Raw genomic sequence first — 14,431 nt, 5'->3', positions numbered from 1 at the left:
GACAGATTAAAAAGCTTTATTCAAACTAGCATGATCAGGCAGAACATTTAAGCCAAATAAGCAACATCAAAATCTGACAATTGACTAGACTTGAAAACAAAGCAAGACCATTCTCACCCATACTGTCTTTGATTCATTAAATGGGATGGAACTGGCTAACATTTGATGCGACTCTCAAAGCATACTGTACAATCTGACTGGCAAATAAGCGAGAAGGAGAAAAGTAAAAAAAAACTGAGCTGTGTACGCATGAGAATTACTCACGTTTACAATACTGAGTACAAGCACCTCCTGTGCCATTCAGTCACAGTGAATACAGAAAATATCAAAAAGGTCTACTGTAGAAAAAACAAAGTACAAAGCAGTTCATTTTACAGTAAATGCACGGGTTTTTTTTTTTGCTTTTTTTTGTTTGTTTCTTTGTTTTTAACTGAAAACCTGCTCTGAAACCAAAAGGCTGAGCCCCACCCAACAAGAAATTCAAGGTATTGTATCATGGGTGTCAGTGTAATTTGTAATACTAGTGGAATGCCATTATTTCATTCATCAACAGTCATGTTTATCTTTTACAATGCAGAAGGCACACAAAGAGCTCATCGTATGTGCAATTCTAAAAAAAAAATCATTTTAAACACTGTTCGAATTGGTTCAGGCATGAATTAAACATATAAAACGTTCTTCACAGCGAGAAATCGCTTATTACGTGACATCGTTAGCCTGACAGACAGCCAGAAAGATGTGTTTATGTCTGGGAAGCCTGGTGCAACAGTAAAAGAGAGGAAGAGAGGTTCAATTTCACTGACTCTAAATGTGAAGACTGATACTTCCTGAAATCTTCTACCTTCACTGCATTACTGAAGGGAGTGCTCCGATCACATTTAGATTCAGATTCAAAGTGCTGGCATCTGCTTAATGCTTTTCACGCTCCACGTATGGGTTCAGCAGATTTCTGAACTTGCAGAGTCTGCACTTTAATGCTGTGAGCATAATTAACACTGCGCTCTTCTTCTCATAATCCAATACTTTTACCACATACAGTTACATTTGATCAATTAGCACCCTAATAAGTGGTGTTAATAAGCTCCTTGTTTCTGAGTCATGAAAGTCCTGGGCTTATTCGTAGTGCAACAGCGCTACTTTTGAGGTCAAGAGAAGTATTCTAGTTTTATTATTTATATATTAATATGTACACCATCAAAACAACATTACGTACACTAAACTACAAATATGCAACAAAAAATGCCCTCAAAGAAGCTCACAAAAGCAGCATTAAAAGTTACTACCAAAAAATATATAAAAACAATAATATTCCTAAATTGCCTTGCCTGTACCTGATATCCCTTTGTACCCTGGCAAAGATAAATACATTTGGATATACTTGCTCTATATTATTCCTTTGTTTTCATATTAAATTAATCAATTTGCACTTTGTGCAATGAGTGAACACAGTTATTATTTGAACTGTGAACTTTTAAGGAAATGAGCCCGAAGAGATGATAGCTTGTAATAAGCAAATCTTCTTACAGACAGTTAAACTGACATTTGATATTTGATTGTGTTTTTCAAAATAAGGTTCATTGTGTCTGAGAGTTGTACATGTCCCCCACTCTGGCCTCACCCCACTCTGTGATTACCTCAGTTAAAAAAAAAAAAGAGGTGTAAGCACACCCCTCCTCCAGACCCCCTTGCTTAGTACAACGTAATGAGACAGGCTCAAACTACAGTGTGAAAATGAAAATTGTTCAATATTTGTGTAGTTCAATATTTTTGTGTAGCTCATACACGTCAGATAGAAAACGTAAATCTGTTGTTAGTTAACTTTTGTAATCTTGTTATCGTCCCTATACGACTAATTTATCTACAATCAAATGAAAAGAGAAACAATGTATCACCTATAATGTGGTTGTTGTTTTTTTTGTTTTCTTATCTTTCATTCTTTTTCATCACTTTGACACATTCATAACTTCTCTAGTACAACAAATACTGTTTAAAAAATTTAAAATTGAATAAAATCTTTTTTTTGCTCTTTTTCTTAGAAACTTACTACAGCTGTTTTCACACTTGCACTGTGGGCCTAAACTTTCCTCAGCATTAACCAGCAGAGCTCTACGTGAGAAAGCAAATGTCATTTTGGACATTTAACAGTCTTTACCCTGACAGCTCTTTAGTAAAAACACCATGTAACATCTGAATGCACCCATTTGAGACTAGAGCAGGTAATTGCCCAGTGAATTCACAGTGAGTGTGCTTTCTGCACACTCCGCCAAGGCAGCACTCTCGTCTATCCGGTAATGAGAACGCATCTGACACCGACTATTCCCCTTTTGCGTGCTACATGTGAAAAGGGCAATTGTAGACAATGTCCTTCAGTAATTCTCTCAATATTTTCTGGAGCACATGTGTGAAAACAGCTCAACTAAAAGTATATGAATCTTACTAACCAGCAAGACCCATAATAGAGTAGAAACGTTTTATTAAAAACCGAAAAAGAAACAAGACAAAAAGGCTGAATCAGTGACATAACCAGCTACAGTTATGTTATATCAGTATTATGGAAGAAGCATATTCACCCTGATTCACTTGTATATTTAGGTTTAGGCATATTTTGAACTCTTGCTTATATGAAATGCTGCCTGACTTGAACTTAAGAATATTGCAAAGTACTGAAGGTTTCTACAACTACAACACTCAGCTTAAACTCTGGAGAAAAAAGGCAAAATTGTCTATTTAAAAGTTTCAGAACATCATGAAGGGAATGATTTATGACATGAGGTCTGCTCAGTAATGTCCACATATCCTGCCAGAAACTATTTCAAATTGTTGTCTGAATACTTAGTTGTAGAATCATGCAGATTCATGCTTAAAAGATTAACAAAGCTGGAAGGCTGAGGTGGTTAGTGGTCAATGGAGGAAGCAGAGAGAAAGAACAGCTGGAGCAGAGGGACTAGCAGATGTTTTTTTTGTTTCTGGGTTTTTTTTTGTTTTTTTACATCTTCTTTGTGAGTCACAGGGAAGATTTTTTAGCCAAAGACTCCCATGAAGAGATGATTATATCATGGCAGTTCTCTTCTGGGCCCCTGCTGAGAGAAAGAACATAGAATTAGCCAACACAGGAAGTAAGTCTTAATATAAACTTACAGAAAGTCCTCACTCATGCAACAGTGGATCGTGACTGGTTACTGCCACCATCATTGACATGTCAATAGACGTTAGGGACATTTAAATTGAAAGATAAGTCACTAAATCAATCATAATCAGGATTGTTTTTTAAATTTGTTTTTAAAAAAAATCAATCTACAAATTTAAAAATACAAAAAAAATTGTTTGACTAACATACATGACTAAAATAAAATATCAAAGTCATTAACTGAAATAAGGGAAGCAGAAGGTGTGACTAAAGCATGCACAAGCAACCATCACAATGTGCTATTTGGTATTTTGGTATGCCAATATTAAACTATCTAATGTTTTTTTTTGACGTGGGGGAAAAAAGAATAGGGCATAATACATTTGTGACATTTAAAACGTCACCTAATAGAGTTTATATGTGGAGATCTGAGTTTATATAGTCACTGCTCTCAGGTATGCTGAGAATCCACTCAGGGCAATTCATTCTTTAATCCTTTTTTTATGTCTGTGCCATCATTTTTGCCCTGAATCTCTACCAAGCTAGCCAGATGTGCGCAACAAAGATCTGACAAGCAGCCAATTTTATTCTAATCTCAGCTCTTGTTATAAGCTGATACATGGTTTTCTCACTTCAGAGACCAGCCAATTTAGATTTTAGTGCTCACAGTAGCAGTGAATTAGAGGGGAGTGTTGTTTTTTTGTGGGCTAGTGTAACCTGTTCTATTTAATCAGGAAAATATCTTGGGAAAGGATTTCAGCAAAAAAAAGGAAGAATCTGAAAAAAAAAAATTTGTATAAAATCCAAATTTTAGAGCCAAATGAAGAACAAACACCAAATAGAAAGAGATAGAAAATGTCTACACAATTATAGTGGCTCTACAGATGTAGTTAGCAACCAGCATACCTCCAGTTGTAGAATGGACTTCCTTTCATTTTGAGTACTTAAGAATAGAAAAAAAGAGACAAATTCAGTGGTAATGCAGACACTCGAACTCACGCTCACAATACATCCACATCATACATGGGTGTTTGTCTCTTTCCCTCCATATGCCCCCGTACAACGTGCATATTTATGCTGATCATTCAGCGGATCACTCGATTCAGTTTACTCTGCAGGTCCAGCTGTACAAACATAAACAACATCTGGATCATTTTTTTTAGCAGCCATGCATTGTTGATAGTCTACAGTGTGCCAGAACACTGCTAGAGATTCATGAGGCATCTCGCTTGTCCTTGAAGACAACCCTCCCACGTCTGATCTTCTTTGTAGTACTCCCCCTCTTGCACCTACCAGTTATGCTATTATTCTGTGCTATGCATCTGCAGTACATGACCTACATACTACATAAGACATCAAAAAGTGACAATTTTTTGTGGGGTGGGCTTGTTTGGCCTAATTATGCAATAGCAGCGCTGATGATTTGCTCTAGAAACACATGCTTGATGAAAAAACAAAACTAAATAAATTGAGCTGTCCACTTACTTGTAACTTATTTCCAATAATTTTGAAAATAGGTGCGTTATTATTCATTACAATATACATTTCACTTGATTAATGTCAATGAAATTACTTATAGTTATTATCAAATTCATCCATTCTAAAAACTTTAGCCCCACTTTTATTTTCAACTCGTATCAGATTTCAGACTGCAGAGAAAACTAGCCCATCAGACCCATGACACAGACCCAAGGTAAATAATAGAAAGTGCTTTGATTTTTCAGTCAGTCGTGTCATCCTGAATGCATTTCAAAGTACAAGCGAGGAGTCACTGCAGTGGAAGAAGTACTAAGATCCTTTGCCCAAGTAAAAGTACCAGTCCTACACTTTTAAACAGCCCAAATTAACATTCAAAATCCTCCATAAATATTATTATTAAACACACTGAAAAATTACACATTATTACATATTACAGTACATCATTTGATTTATATACAGTTCAATAGTTTAAACTAAGCCAGGGGTTGGCCTCCTTCAGGGGATCCCAAGACTTGGTAAAATCTTCACTTCAGGAATAACCTCAAACCTGCAATATTTACTTCTGAAATGTTGTCGAGTATAAGTATAGTATTTCTGATTTATACTTGAATGCAGGTTGAAGGAAACTTCAACTCAAAATTAATCTAAAGCTTAATTTTTAACAAAATATTTACCTGAAATGTGAAATGCTGATACTGAGAAAATTGTTAGTGGCCTATTGAACATGCAATGCATTATGTTGTGTTTGTACCTGTTAATGTTAGAGGGGTATTACAAAGAAAATATTCCTCTGCTCTCCAGGAGAAAAAAAGTATATGTGCACTTTTTATACTACAGGAAGTCAGCTCTATCAAAAGCTCGTCCATATGGAAAAGAAATAGGAAAAACTTATAAAAGACTTGCATCAGCTTTAGCTTGCTTCATATAGTAAATCATAAAAGGCTTATATGATTTACTCATGAAAGTGGCCACTTTCTCATTACTTTCATAAATTGCTTTAGGAAGTATCCAAAACATACAAGTTTCATTTATGTAGTTTTTCAAGGGATGTTATATCTGTTTTCACGCTTGTATGCTTTTCATACAAGTTTCACACAAGACAGATACAAACTTTATAAGATTTATATATATCTTTTCCATATGGGCAATTTCAACGTTTTTAAGCTTTTTACCAAACCCATCCAATATTTCTACATACCTCCAGTGTTGATGCTCTGGAATCTGTAGTCTCACTTGGCCCTATGCTTCTGGGTATGCTGGAAACAAAATACCCAGCTCCTTTGGGAATTATGGGCTGTCTCACGACCACTTTGCCCTTCCTGGTCTCTGCGAGGAACAAGCTGTACCAGTAGGCATCGCTGGAAATCAGCGTGGAATCTGCGATAGTGGAGCTTCTCTGGCTGATCACGCTGTTCCTGCTGATCACGCTATTTCTATTGGCTGGAGGGATCTTGATGGCCTTTGGCTTTGGTTTTTGACACTTGAGCACAATAATAACTAAGATGGTTATCAGTAGCAGAAAGGACACGGCTCCTAAACCGATCACTAAATAGAGGTTTAGGTCAGTGAACATGTCATAGTCTAGTGGAAGCTCTGTAGTCTCTGAAAAGGCCATTGCATGTTCCACTGTTGATATCTTGATGGTGACAGTAGCAGAAAGAGAAGGTTGACCATTGTCTTTGGCAACAATTACCAGCCTCTGTTGTCTTGGATCTCTGTAACTAAACATCCTTGTTGTCCGGATCTCACCGTTGTACTGATCCAGGCTAAAGAGGGTTGAATCGCTGATCTGAAGTAGCTGATATGTGACTCTGGCGTTCTGCTCAGAGTCTGCATCAATGGCAATCACTTTGGCCACCAAATGTCCCTTATCAGTCGACCTCGGTATCACCTCCTCTACAACAGAGCCCTGTGCGCGCCAAGGTGACACTATGAGAGGGGTGTTGTCATTTTGGTCCAGAATAATAATATGCACGGTACAATTGGTGCTCAGCGGGGGAACACCAGAGTCTCTTGCCTCAATGTGGAAAAGAAAGTCCCTTTCTCTCTCATAATCAAAGGTCTTCAGGGCATAAAGATCACCATTCTCAGGATTGATGGAAAACAACATCGACATAGAAGTGTTAACGATTTCTTTCTCCATTATGAAATAAACCAAGTACTGGTTCTCATTCAGATCTGGGTCAAATGCACTCAGAGATGTCAATAATGCCCCCGGTGGATTGTTCTCCATGACATGGATTGTATAAAACGACTTGGAGAATGTAGGTGCATTGTCGTTGATATCCAGTATCTCCAAAGTGATGGTTTCATTTTCAGATAAGGGTGGCACACCTTTGTCTGTCACTCTCAGTATGATGTCATATTTGCTTATTACCTCTCTGTCCAGTGGTTTTGACACTAGCATTTCAAAGTAACCCTCAGAGGACTTGTTTAAGAGAAACGGTAACGTTTCTTGCCTATTTAGAGAGAGCTCCACTTCTCCGTTGGCTCCAGAGTCCCTGTCGCTCACACTGACCACTGCAATCAGCGTCCCTACAGAGACATCCTCAGTCAGCGAACTTTTCAGAGACTTGATGGTCACTTCAGGGTAATTATCATTGAGATCTGTCACAAACAGTGTGACTTTACAGTGTCCGGACAGAGGGTTCGTCCCTCTGTCCTGTGCCTGTATGTGCATCTCAAAACTCTGACTCTCTTCATAATCAATCACCCCCTTCACCTTGATCTCACCTGAATTTGGATCAAGTGAGAATAGCTCTTGTGTCTTCTCCGATGTGTACAGTGTGTGTGAGTATACCAACTGGGCGTTTGTGCCTTCGTCTAAGTCTGTTGCATTTAAGGTCATGACCACTGTTCCTGCTGCCGAGTTCTCCGAGACATTGACTGCATATACCGGCTGACTGAATATGGGGGCGTTGTCGTTGATATCCAGGACGTTAATAATGATGCTGGCTGTGCCGGAGCGAGGAGGCACACCTCCATCCACAGCGGTTAGAATTAAATCGTGAACAGCATGCTCCTCACGGTCCAAATTACCACTAAGCACTAAATCGACATATTTGGAGCCATCGCTGCCGGTCTGGATGTCGATACTGAAGTATTTGCTTTCACTGAGATAGTAGGTCTTGATTGAATTCGCCCCCACATCCGCATCCACGGCGTTTGTCAGTGAGAATCTCTCACCGGGAAGGGTTGCCTCCGAAATGTCTAAGTGCATTGTCTTTCTGCGAAACACCGGCGCGTTGTCATTTATGTCCATAATTTCCAGCTCGATGTTAAAAATGCGAACCGGGCTTGAAAGTATGACATCCATTTTCAGAAAACACGAGGTTGTTTTAGTCATGCATATGCTTTCCCGGTCTATCTTCTCGCGGATAACCAGCTCCCCCGTATCTTTGTTGATGTCGAGGTAATTTTTACTGTGAATGACATCGAGTTTTGCTTTGCGCTCCTCCAAACTGCGAACATCCAGACCCAAATCTGTGGCCAGATTAGCAACAAAGGAACCCTCTTCCATTTCCTCCGGAATAGAGTACCGAGTGATGGAGAGCGCAAATCCCCACATTGCGAAGAACGAAAAAACACCCACCACTAACCGTGTCCGTAAAGATGCAGGGATAAGCGCCATCGTGTTTTGGTATATATCTTATTATTATTTTAAAGGAATTAATGAAACAAATCCGTTCTTACGCTCAAGTTGTCTTGATGTAGGGGAGCGCCGGTGTCATTCTTGCCTCCACGACTTGTAGCTGTAGCTGCAGCAGGCCATTTACAGCACAGTGCCGCTGGAGGAGGAGAGGGGGGGCTCTCACAGCTCTGCTCTGCAGGGGCGTATGCAACGTCTGAGCAGGGCCTGTGCAGACTGGCGAGGTCTCCTCAGTGAAATTAAAGGGTGCCCATATGGAACCCTTCTTTCTTTCTTTGTGTTTTTTTAAAGAATATTTTTTGGCATTTTGTGCAACAGCTTGCATCATGTGTTGTCTAATAGAGCAAAAAATAAATAAATTATTGATTAAAAATTAAAAAAAAGAAATGGATGGCTGGCTGACAGATGGCTGACTGAATTAAGAAACAAAAAACAAAGAAAAAACAGCAACAACAGCAATAATAACTAGTTCTGGTTAATGTATTTTTTAAAATTAATATTTGATAATTAACTCATTCTTTGCATAATAGCAGCGTCTTTGATTAAGAGCATATCATAGGCTTTAGAAAAATCATAAATTTGGTGAGCATGTGTTTGCTCATCTCTGGTCCTCTGATGTTATGAAAGTCTATTCATTCATTCACTTCCACTTATCCTTTTCAGGGTCGCAGGAGCCTATCCCAGCTGTCATAGGGCAAGAGGCGAGGTACACCAGTCTGTCGCAGGGCTGACACACAGAGACAGACAACCATTCACCCTCACACCTATGGTTTATAATGATTAGTCAATTAACCTACCCCCACAAACTGCATGTCTTTGGACAGTGGGAGGAAGCTGGAGTACCCAGGGGGAACCCACGCAAACACGAGGAGAACATGCAAACTCCACACAGAAAGACCCCGGCCTGATGGTGGAATTGAACTCAGGACCTTCTTGCTGTGCAGCAACAGTGCTAACCACCGTGCCACCGTGCTGCCTGTTATGAAAGTCAAACAATATAATCAATTGAGTCAGAAGAGTTAACAGACTCATATCCCTTTATGTCTCATTTTTGAAATCATGTTCATTTCATCACCGTCGTTGCTCTGTGATGCCTTTCTGTGTGGAGTTAGCATGTTGTCCCCATGTTTGCGTGGGTTCTGTTAGGGACTGGCAGTTACTGGGGTTAGGTTAACTGGTGATTCTAAAATTTGGCGTCAATGTGAGTGTGAATGTTGTTGCTCTCTTTTTCTGTGTTTGCCCTGTGTCAGACTGGTGACCTGTCCAGTATATCGGTGTACCCCGGTGTACTCCATCTTTCACCCTATGACAGCTGGAATAGACTCCAGGCCCCCTCTGAAGTGGATAAGCAGAAGAAAAGGAATGGATGTCAGAAACGGACATCATGGAGGTGTTGCCAAATTTATCTGCTGTAGCTCTCAGTGTTACTTGACAAAGAAATGAAGGAGACGCCTTTTATGACCCTCAAAGGTGCTCAGCGGTAAACATGATACAGTGCAACCTAAGGCACCCACACGAAGAAGAAAAATGTACCAAAGTGCCCAAATGGATAGAGTATGTATGAAATGTAACGTTTTTTTTGTAAGTACCCAAACAACAACAAGAAAACACAATAAAGTGACTTTGAAAGAAGAATGGGAAAAGTGGATACTGCAGTTCAGGACAGTGCCTCATTCATTTGAATGAAAGTTGCTTATCAGTGTATATACCAAAGGTCCTCCATGAGGTACTCACATCTGCTTCCACATTTTTGGGCCCGTGAGCATGCACATTAGTTCTCATTTAGGACATGTGCAACCAAGACCCTCATTTGCTGAACTGATTGACTTTCTGTTGGCTCCCAGCACACATGAATGGCCTCTGATAAGATAATCATGCAGCTGTTACAGACTCTCCAGAGCCAAATTAAATGAATTAAACAGTTTGAAAAAAACAAAACAAAACAATAATTTCGGATGCTCTGAAAAAAAAAGTATCCATCATCTTACAAGAGTTCTTTTTCCAATGTATGTGTAAGGGACAAATGATCTTTGGATCAGTGTGCATCATGTGCATTGTTCGTGTTCTGCTTTTGATTCTATTTTCAGGTTTTCTTAGTTTTAGATATGATTACTTTTTTAATCATTAAATATAGTTACTGTTTCACTTTTTCTTCCCTATTGTGTTCTATGTGTCTGTGGTTTAATCTCAGTTTCTGTGTTAGGTGTGCCTTCATTTTGTTACATCCTGTTTTATTTGGGCAGCTTCAGTCGCTTGTGTTTGTTCCCAGTTTGGTTTCTTGTCTTCTTGGATTAGTTTCAGCAGTATCTCATTACCCTGGTGTTTCGCATATCCTCTCCTCCTGTGTCTGTTTTCAGTTTGCTTTAGTTCATTGTCCCTTTGCATTCTTTTCCAGGCTTTTCTCTGAAGACAGCCCTCTGCTGTCGCCCCAAGGTTTTATGGACTTTTGGCTGCCACTTGGAGTGAAAAAAGCTAATCACTTAATCAATCATTTGGATCCACTAAACATTCAAACATGACAGAGTATCATTCTGACCACTTTCAGAGTGGCATTTCCAGTGAAACTGCTCCCTAGAGGCCCATGCAAACTTTTTCAGTTTGCTTGAGCTAACTTGCATTTGCAACAAGAAAGATTTTTAAAGGGTTATTCTGTTATTAATGGCCAATGGGGCAATCGTGGCCCAAGAGTTGGGTGTTCGTCTTGTAATCGGAAGGTTGCCGGTTCGAGCCCCGGCTCGGACAGTCTCGGTCGTCGTGTCCTTGGGCAAGACACTTTACCTGCCACCTACTGGTATTGGCCAGAGGGGCCGATGGCGCGATATGGCAGCCTCGCTTCTGTCAGTCTGCCCCAGGGCAGCTGTGGCTACAACTGTAGCTGCCTTCACCAGTGTGTGAATGAATAGTGGTATTGTAAAGCGCTTTGAGGGGTCCCGAAAAGTGCTATATAAATGCAATCCATTATTAAAAGAGTCAAGCTCTTAAAAAATATGCTAAATGGAGGTAATGCTTCACTCAAAGGTTAAAGTTCCAAAAGCAAGGGGAAAAACAGAAGATTGTTTGCAATAAGGACAAAGAGTCCAACTTGAAAATCCAGGGATATAAAAAATGTCATAAAAGCTTTAATCCTTTTAAATGGTCACATTTTGTTTCATGTATATTTTAAAACCATCTAAAAGTGTTATTTTAAACTGGAGATGCAGTCTTTCTTCTTCTTCTTCTTCTTTTTTTTTTTTACTAACTTTACTGATGAGGTGTCAGTGAAGGCAACCCGTCACCCTTTAGTTTAGCTTTTTTTTTTTTTTTTTTTTTTTTTTACCTCCATGTTTTCATGCAGCCTGAGTCTTCTACTAATCCTGTGATGAAAAGTTTCCTTTTCCTTTTGAGCTAAGCTACTCCAAAGAAGCTTCAGTCTCTCCCTTTAATACAGCCTATGCAGCATAGAGTGCTTCTCATTATTTCTCCTAGCTGTCATATTTTTACTTGTCAGCTTTTTCTGCAAGCTTAAACCATTTTGTGTTGACATAGCAGATGACAAGATGAGGGTGATGCTTAATCTCTCTCTTTTCCTTTGGCTCCATCCAGTGACAACACAGAAAATTACAGAAAACACTGTACATGCAAAGCACACACCATGTTGTCTTTAATGCATTTGAAAGAATTGCTCAAACACCTTGCTCCTGTGCCATATATGTAAACACTGTTATAAGTTTTTATTGCTATCATGAATTCTTTCAATCTTTCCATGAGTTGACTTTGAGTCTGTGCAGAAAGTAAAATATAGTTCATTACATACATTCTGTTGTTGGCTGTTTTCCTCAACTTATAACCGCGATTGCCAGGGCAGCAGCTTCACATAGCCCACTGTTTTTGCGTTTTAATTAATTTTAATTAATTATGACACGTTAACTCATTTTAACCTTTTACTCAAGAGGAGGAAGAGATCAAGCTCCTCACCAAGCGTAACAAGAAGCACCACATACGCCATCTGAGCCTTAATTATGAACAGAGATTTACTGAATCAGTTTGTTTCAGCTTGTGTAATCATTTGCTAGAAAGATTACAACTACAGGACTGTGCAAAAGTCTTGAACCAACCCTAATTTCTTTTTGAAAAGTGCCCCCCTCACACCCCATCCTCCCATCCACATTAAATGTATTATTTAACTATGTATATATCCATGGTAACAGGCTACTTTTTTCATTTCATTTTGCGTTTTCAGTGCAGTCCTTGTACCTAAGCATTTTTTGTTTGTTTGTTAAACACTACCTATGAATCATTCAAACATAACAAAAGCATCCTCCTCAACTAATTAACCAGTGTTGTGTCTACACATAACAGACAACGTAGCAAAGAACCAATTTGTTCCCATTTCTTGCAAGTGGCAAGCTTAAAAATTAAATTAAATTAAATTAATATATATGTGTATATGGCGTGTATTTAACATTTGGAGCGTTTCCGCAGGTCCTTCCTCCCTGCAGCTGTCAGACTGTACAATCAGAACTGCTCCCAACAAACATAGATGTTTACATCTGCGTTGTAACTGCAACAAGTTAATTAACCAATTCGCACTACAACCTGGTTTGCCTCTTATCTGTAGTTTTTTTTATTTAATTTAATAACTGTACAGTACTCTCTGTATATAGTAACCATTGTCCTTAATGTAAATATGTAAGAAAAATTGTGTATGTTTCTGTTCTGTGTCCTGTGTACTGTTTGTTTGTTTGTATATGTGTCCTTTTGGCTGCTGTTACAACCAAATTTCCCCTTGTGGGACAATTAAAGGATTATTCTATTATATATATATATATATATATATATATATATATATATATATATATATATATATATATATATATATGTGTGTGTGTGTGTGTGTGTGTGTGTATAATTATATTTATATTGTTTATATACTCATCAATATGTAAGGAGGAGGCCAGGTTCTGTCATGCTTTGATGATGTGTTTCATTCAGTGGTCTTGGAGAACTTGTGAAAACTGACAAAATATGAAGGGAGAAAACAACCATCAAATAATGACCTGCTGTGCAAATACTATCTGACTATCTGAATCATCTGATTGGCAACAGGTTAATTTTCAGTAATCTCAAACAGTGTGAAATCACCTTGACAGAGGACAGAACAAGAGACTACCCACGTCCAAAAAACAGCTTTCAATGTCCTTCAAGAAGACTGGAGAACCAGTCCTGAAGACTACTTTAAAAAATTACAATAGAGCTTGTTTAAAAAATTTCTGGCTATGTTGAAGAATGAAGGTAGTCATAACAAATATTAGCTTTCCAACTCAGAGTGGTACAACCTCTGTTTTTGCCTTATATACTGGATTTCTGTTTTTAGATGTTTCACTCTGTTTTCAGGATCTTGCCTAAAAAAAAACTTGTTCTGGTTTCTCCTGGCAAAGTTTTCAAATATATACTTTTAAAACATTTGGAAAAAGAAACAAAAACAATGAGGCATAAACTTCTCAGAATATAACACAATTCAGGTTTTCATTTTTTTAAATAATGGAAATAGTAGTAAAACTTTCAAATGAAAGGAGATGTACTCCAGGGAACATAAATGAAAAATTTCATTTGAGTCTGTTTTACATAATTGAATTAAAAAGCTGCACTATCAATGAATCAGTGCTGACTTCCAAAGATGTACATCTAACACAGATTGAATAGTACACTGATCAATAATTATATAATATATTATATCAATATATTATTAGGCTTTCATAAAAATGTATTTCAAATATTAAGGAAATTTTAAGAAAATTTCTTCATTTTTTGTTATTTTATATGTAACAGGAAATAACAGCCTTAACATGAATTTATTCCATTCCTAAACCTTGCAAGGTTTTCTACCAAGTTTATTCACTAAAAGCAGGTTGCAGGATATCTTCTGATAACTCAATCAGTGCTCTTAGAACAGAATGCTCTGACATATATATATATATATATATCAAACCACAAATTAAACATAACAACTAACTTACCAATTAAAAGAAACAGGAACGTATTTAATATTTATTATTATTAACGTATTTAAGACACACCAAAACACACCAGAGATGTATGAAGTAAACGCGCCCTCTGGTGGAGATTAGATGAAATTCCTGCACTTGGCCAGAGATGTGGGAGCTATGGATTGGTGGGGGGAATAGTCACTGGAGATA

The 14,431-nt window shown here is 38.2% G+C and overlaps 1 protein-coding gene across 4 annotated transcripts; it reads right to left on the bottom strand.

Moving 5' to 3' along the window:
- LOC146378771 (protocadherin alpha-C2-like) lies at positions 1 to 8,421 on the bottom strand. Of its 4 annotated transcripts, none has more exons than XM_084941813.1 (3): positions 5,805 to 8,421; positions 4,034 to 4,070; positions 1 to 3,080 (listed from the first exon to the last, which is right to left on the bottom strand). In XM_084941813.1, exons 1-2 carry the CDS (start codon positions 8,235 to 8,237, stop codon positions 4,059 to 4,061), a joined length of 2,445 nt encoding a protein of 814 aa, XP_084797939.1. In that variant the 5' UTR covers positions 8,238 to 8,421; the 3' UTR covers positions 1 to 3,080; positions 4,034 to 4,058. The 4 variants fall into 4 exon arrangements, with proteins under 4 accessions (XP_084797939.1, XP_084797940.1, XP_084797937.1 ...); XM_084941814.1 differs by having other exon boundaries at positions 1 to 3,077; XM_084941811.1 differs by lacking the exon at positions 4,034 to 4,070.
- Positions 8,422 to 14,431: the final 6,010 nt, after the last annotated feature.

The sequence above is a fragment of the Perissodus microlepis genome, chromosome 10 (assembly GCF_051167445.1).
Source record: "Perissodus microlepis isolate ML-2025 ecotype Zambia chromosome 10, ASM5116744v1, whole genome shotgun sequence".
In the NCBI taxonomy this organism is placed as follows: Eukaryota; Metazoa; Chordata; class Actinopteri; order Cichliformes; family Cichlidae; genus Perissodus; species Perissodus microlepis.
This window is presented reverse-complemented; position numbering and strand designations above follow the sequence as displayed.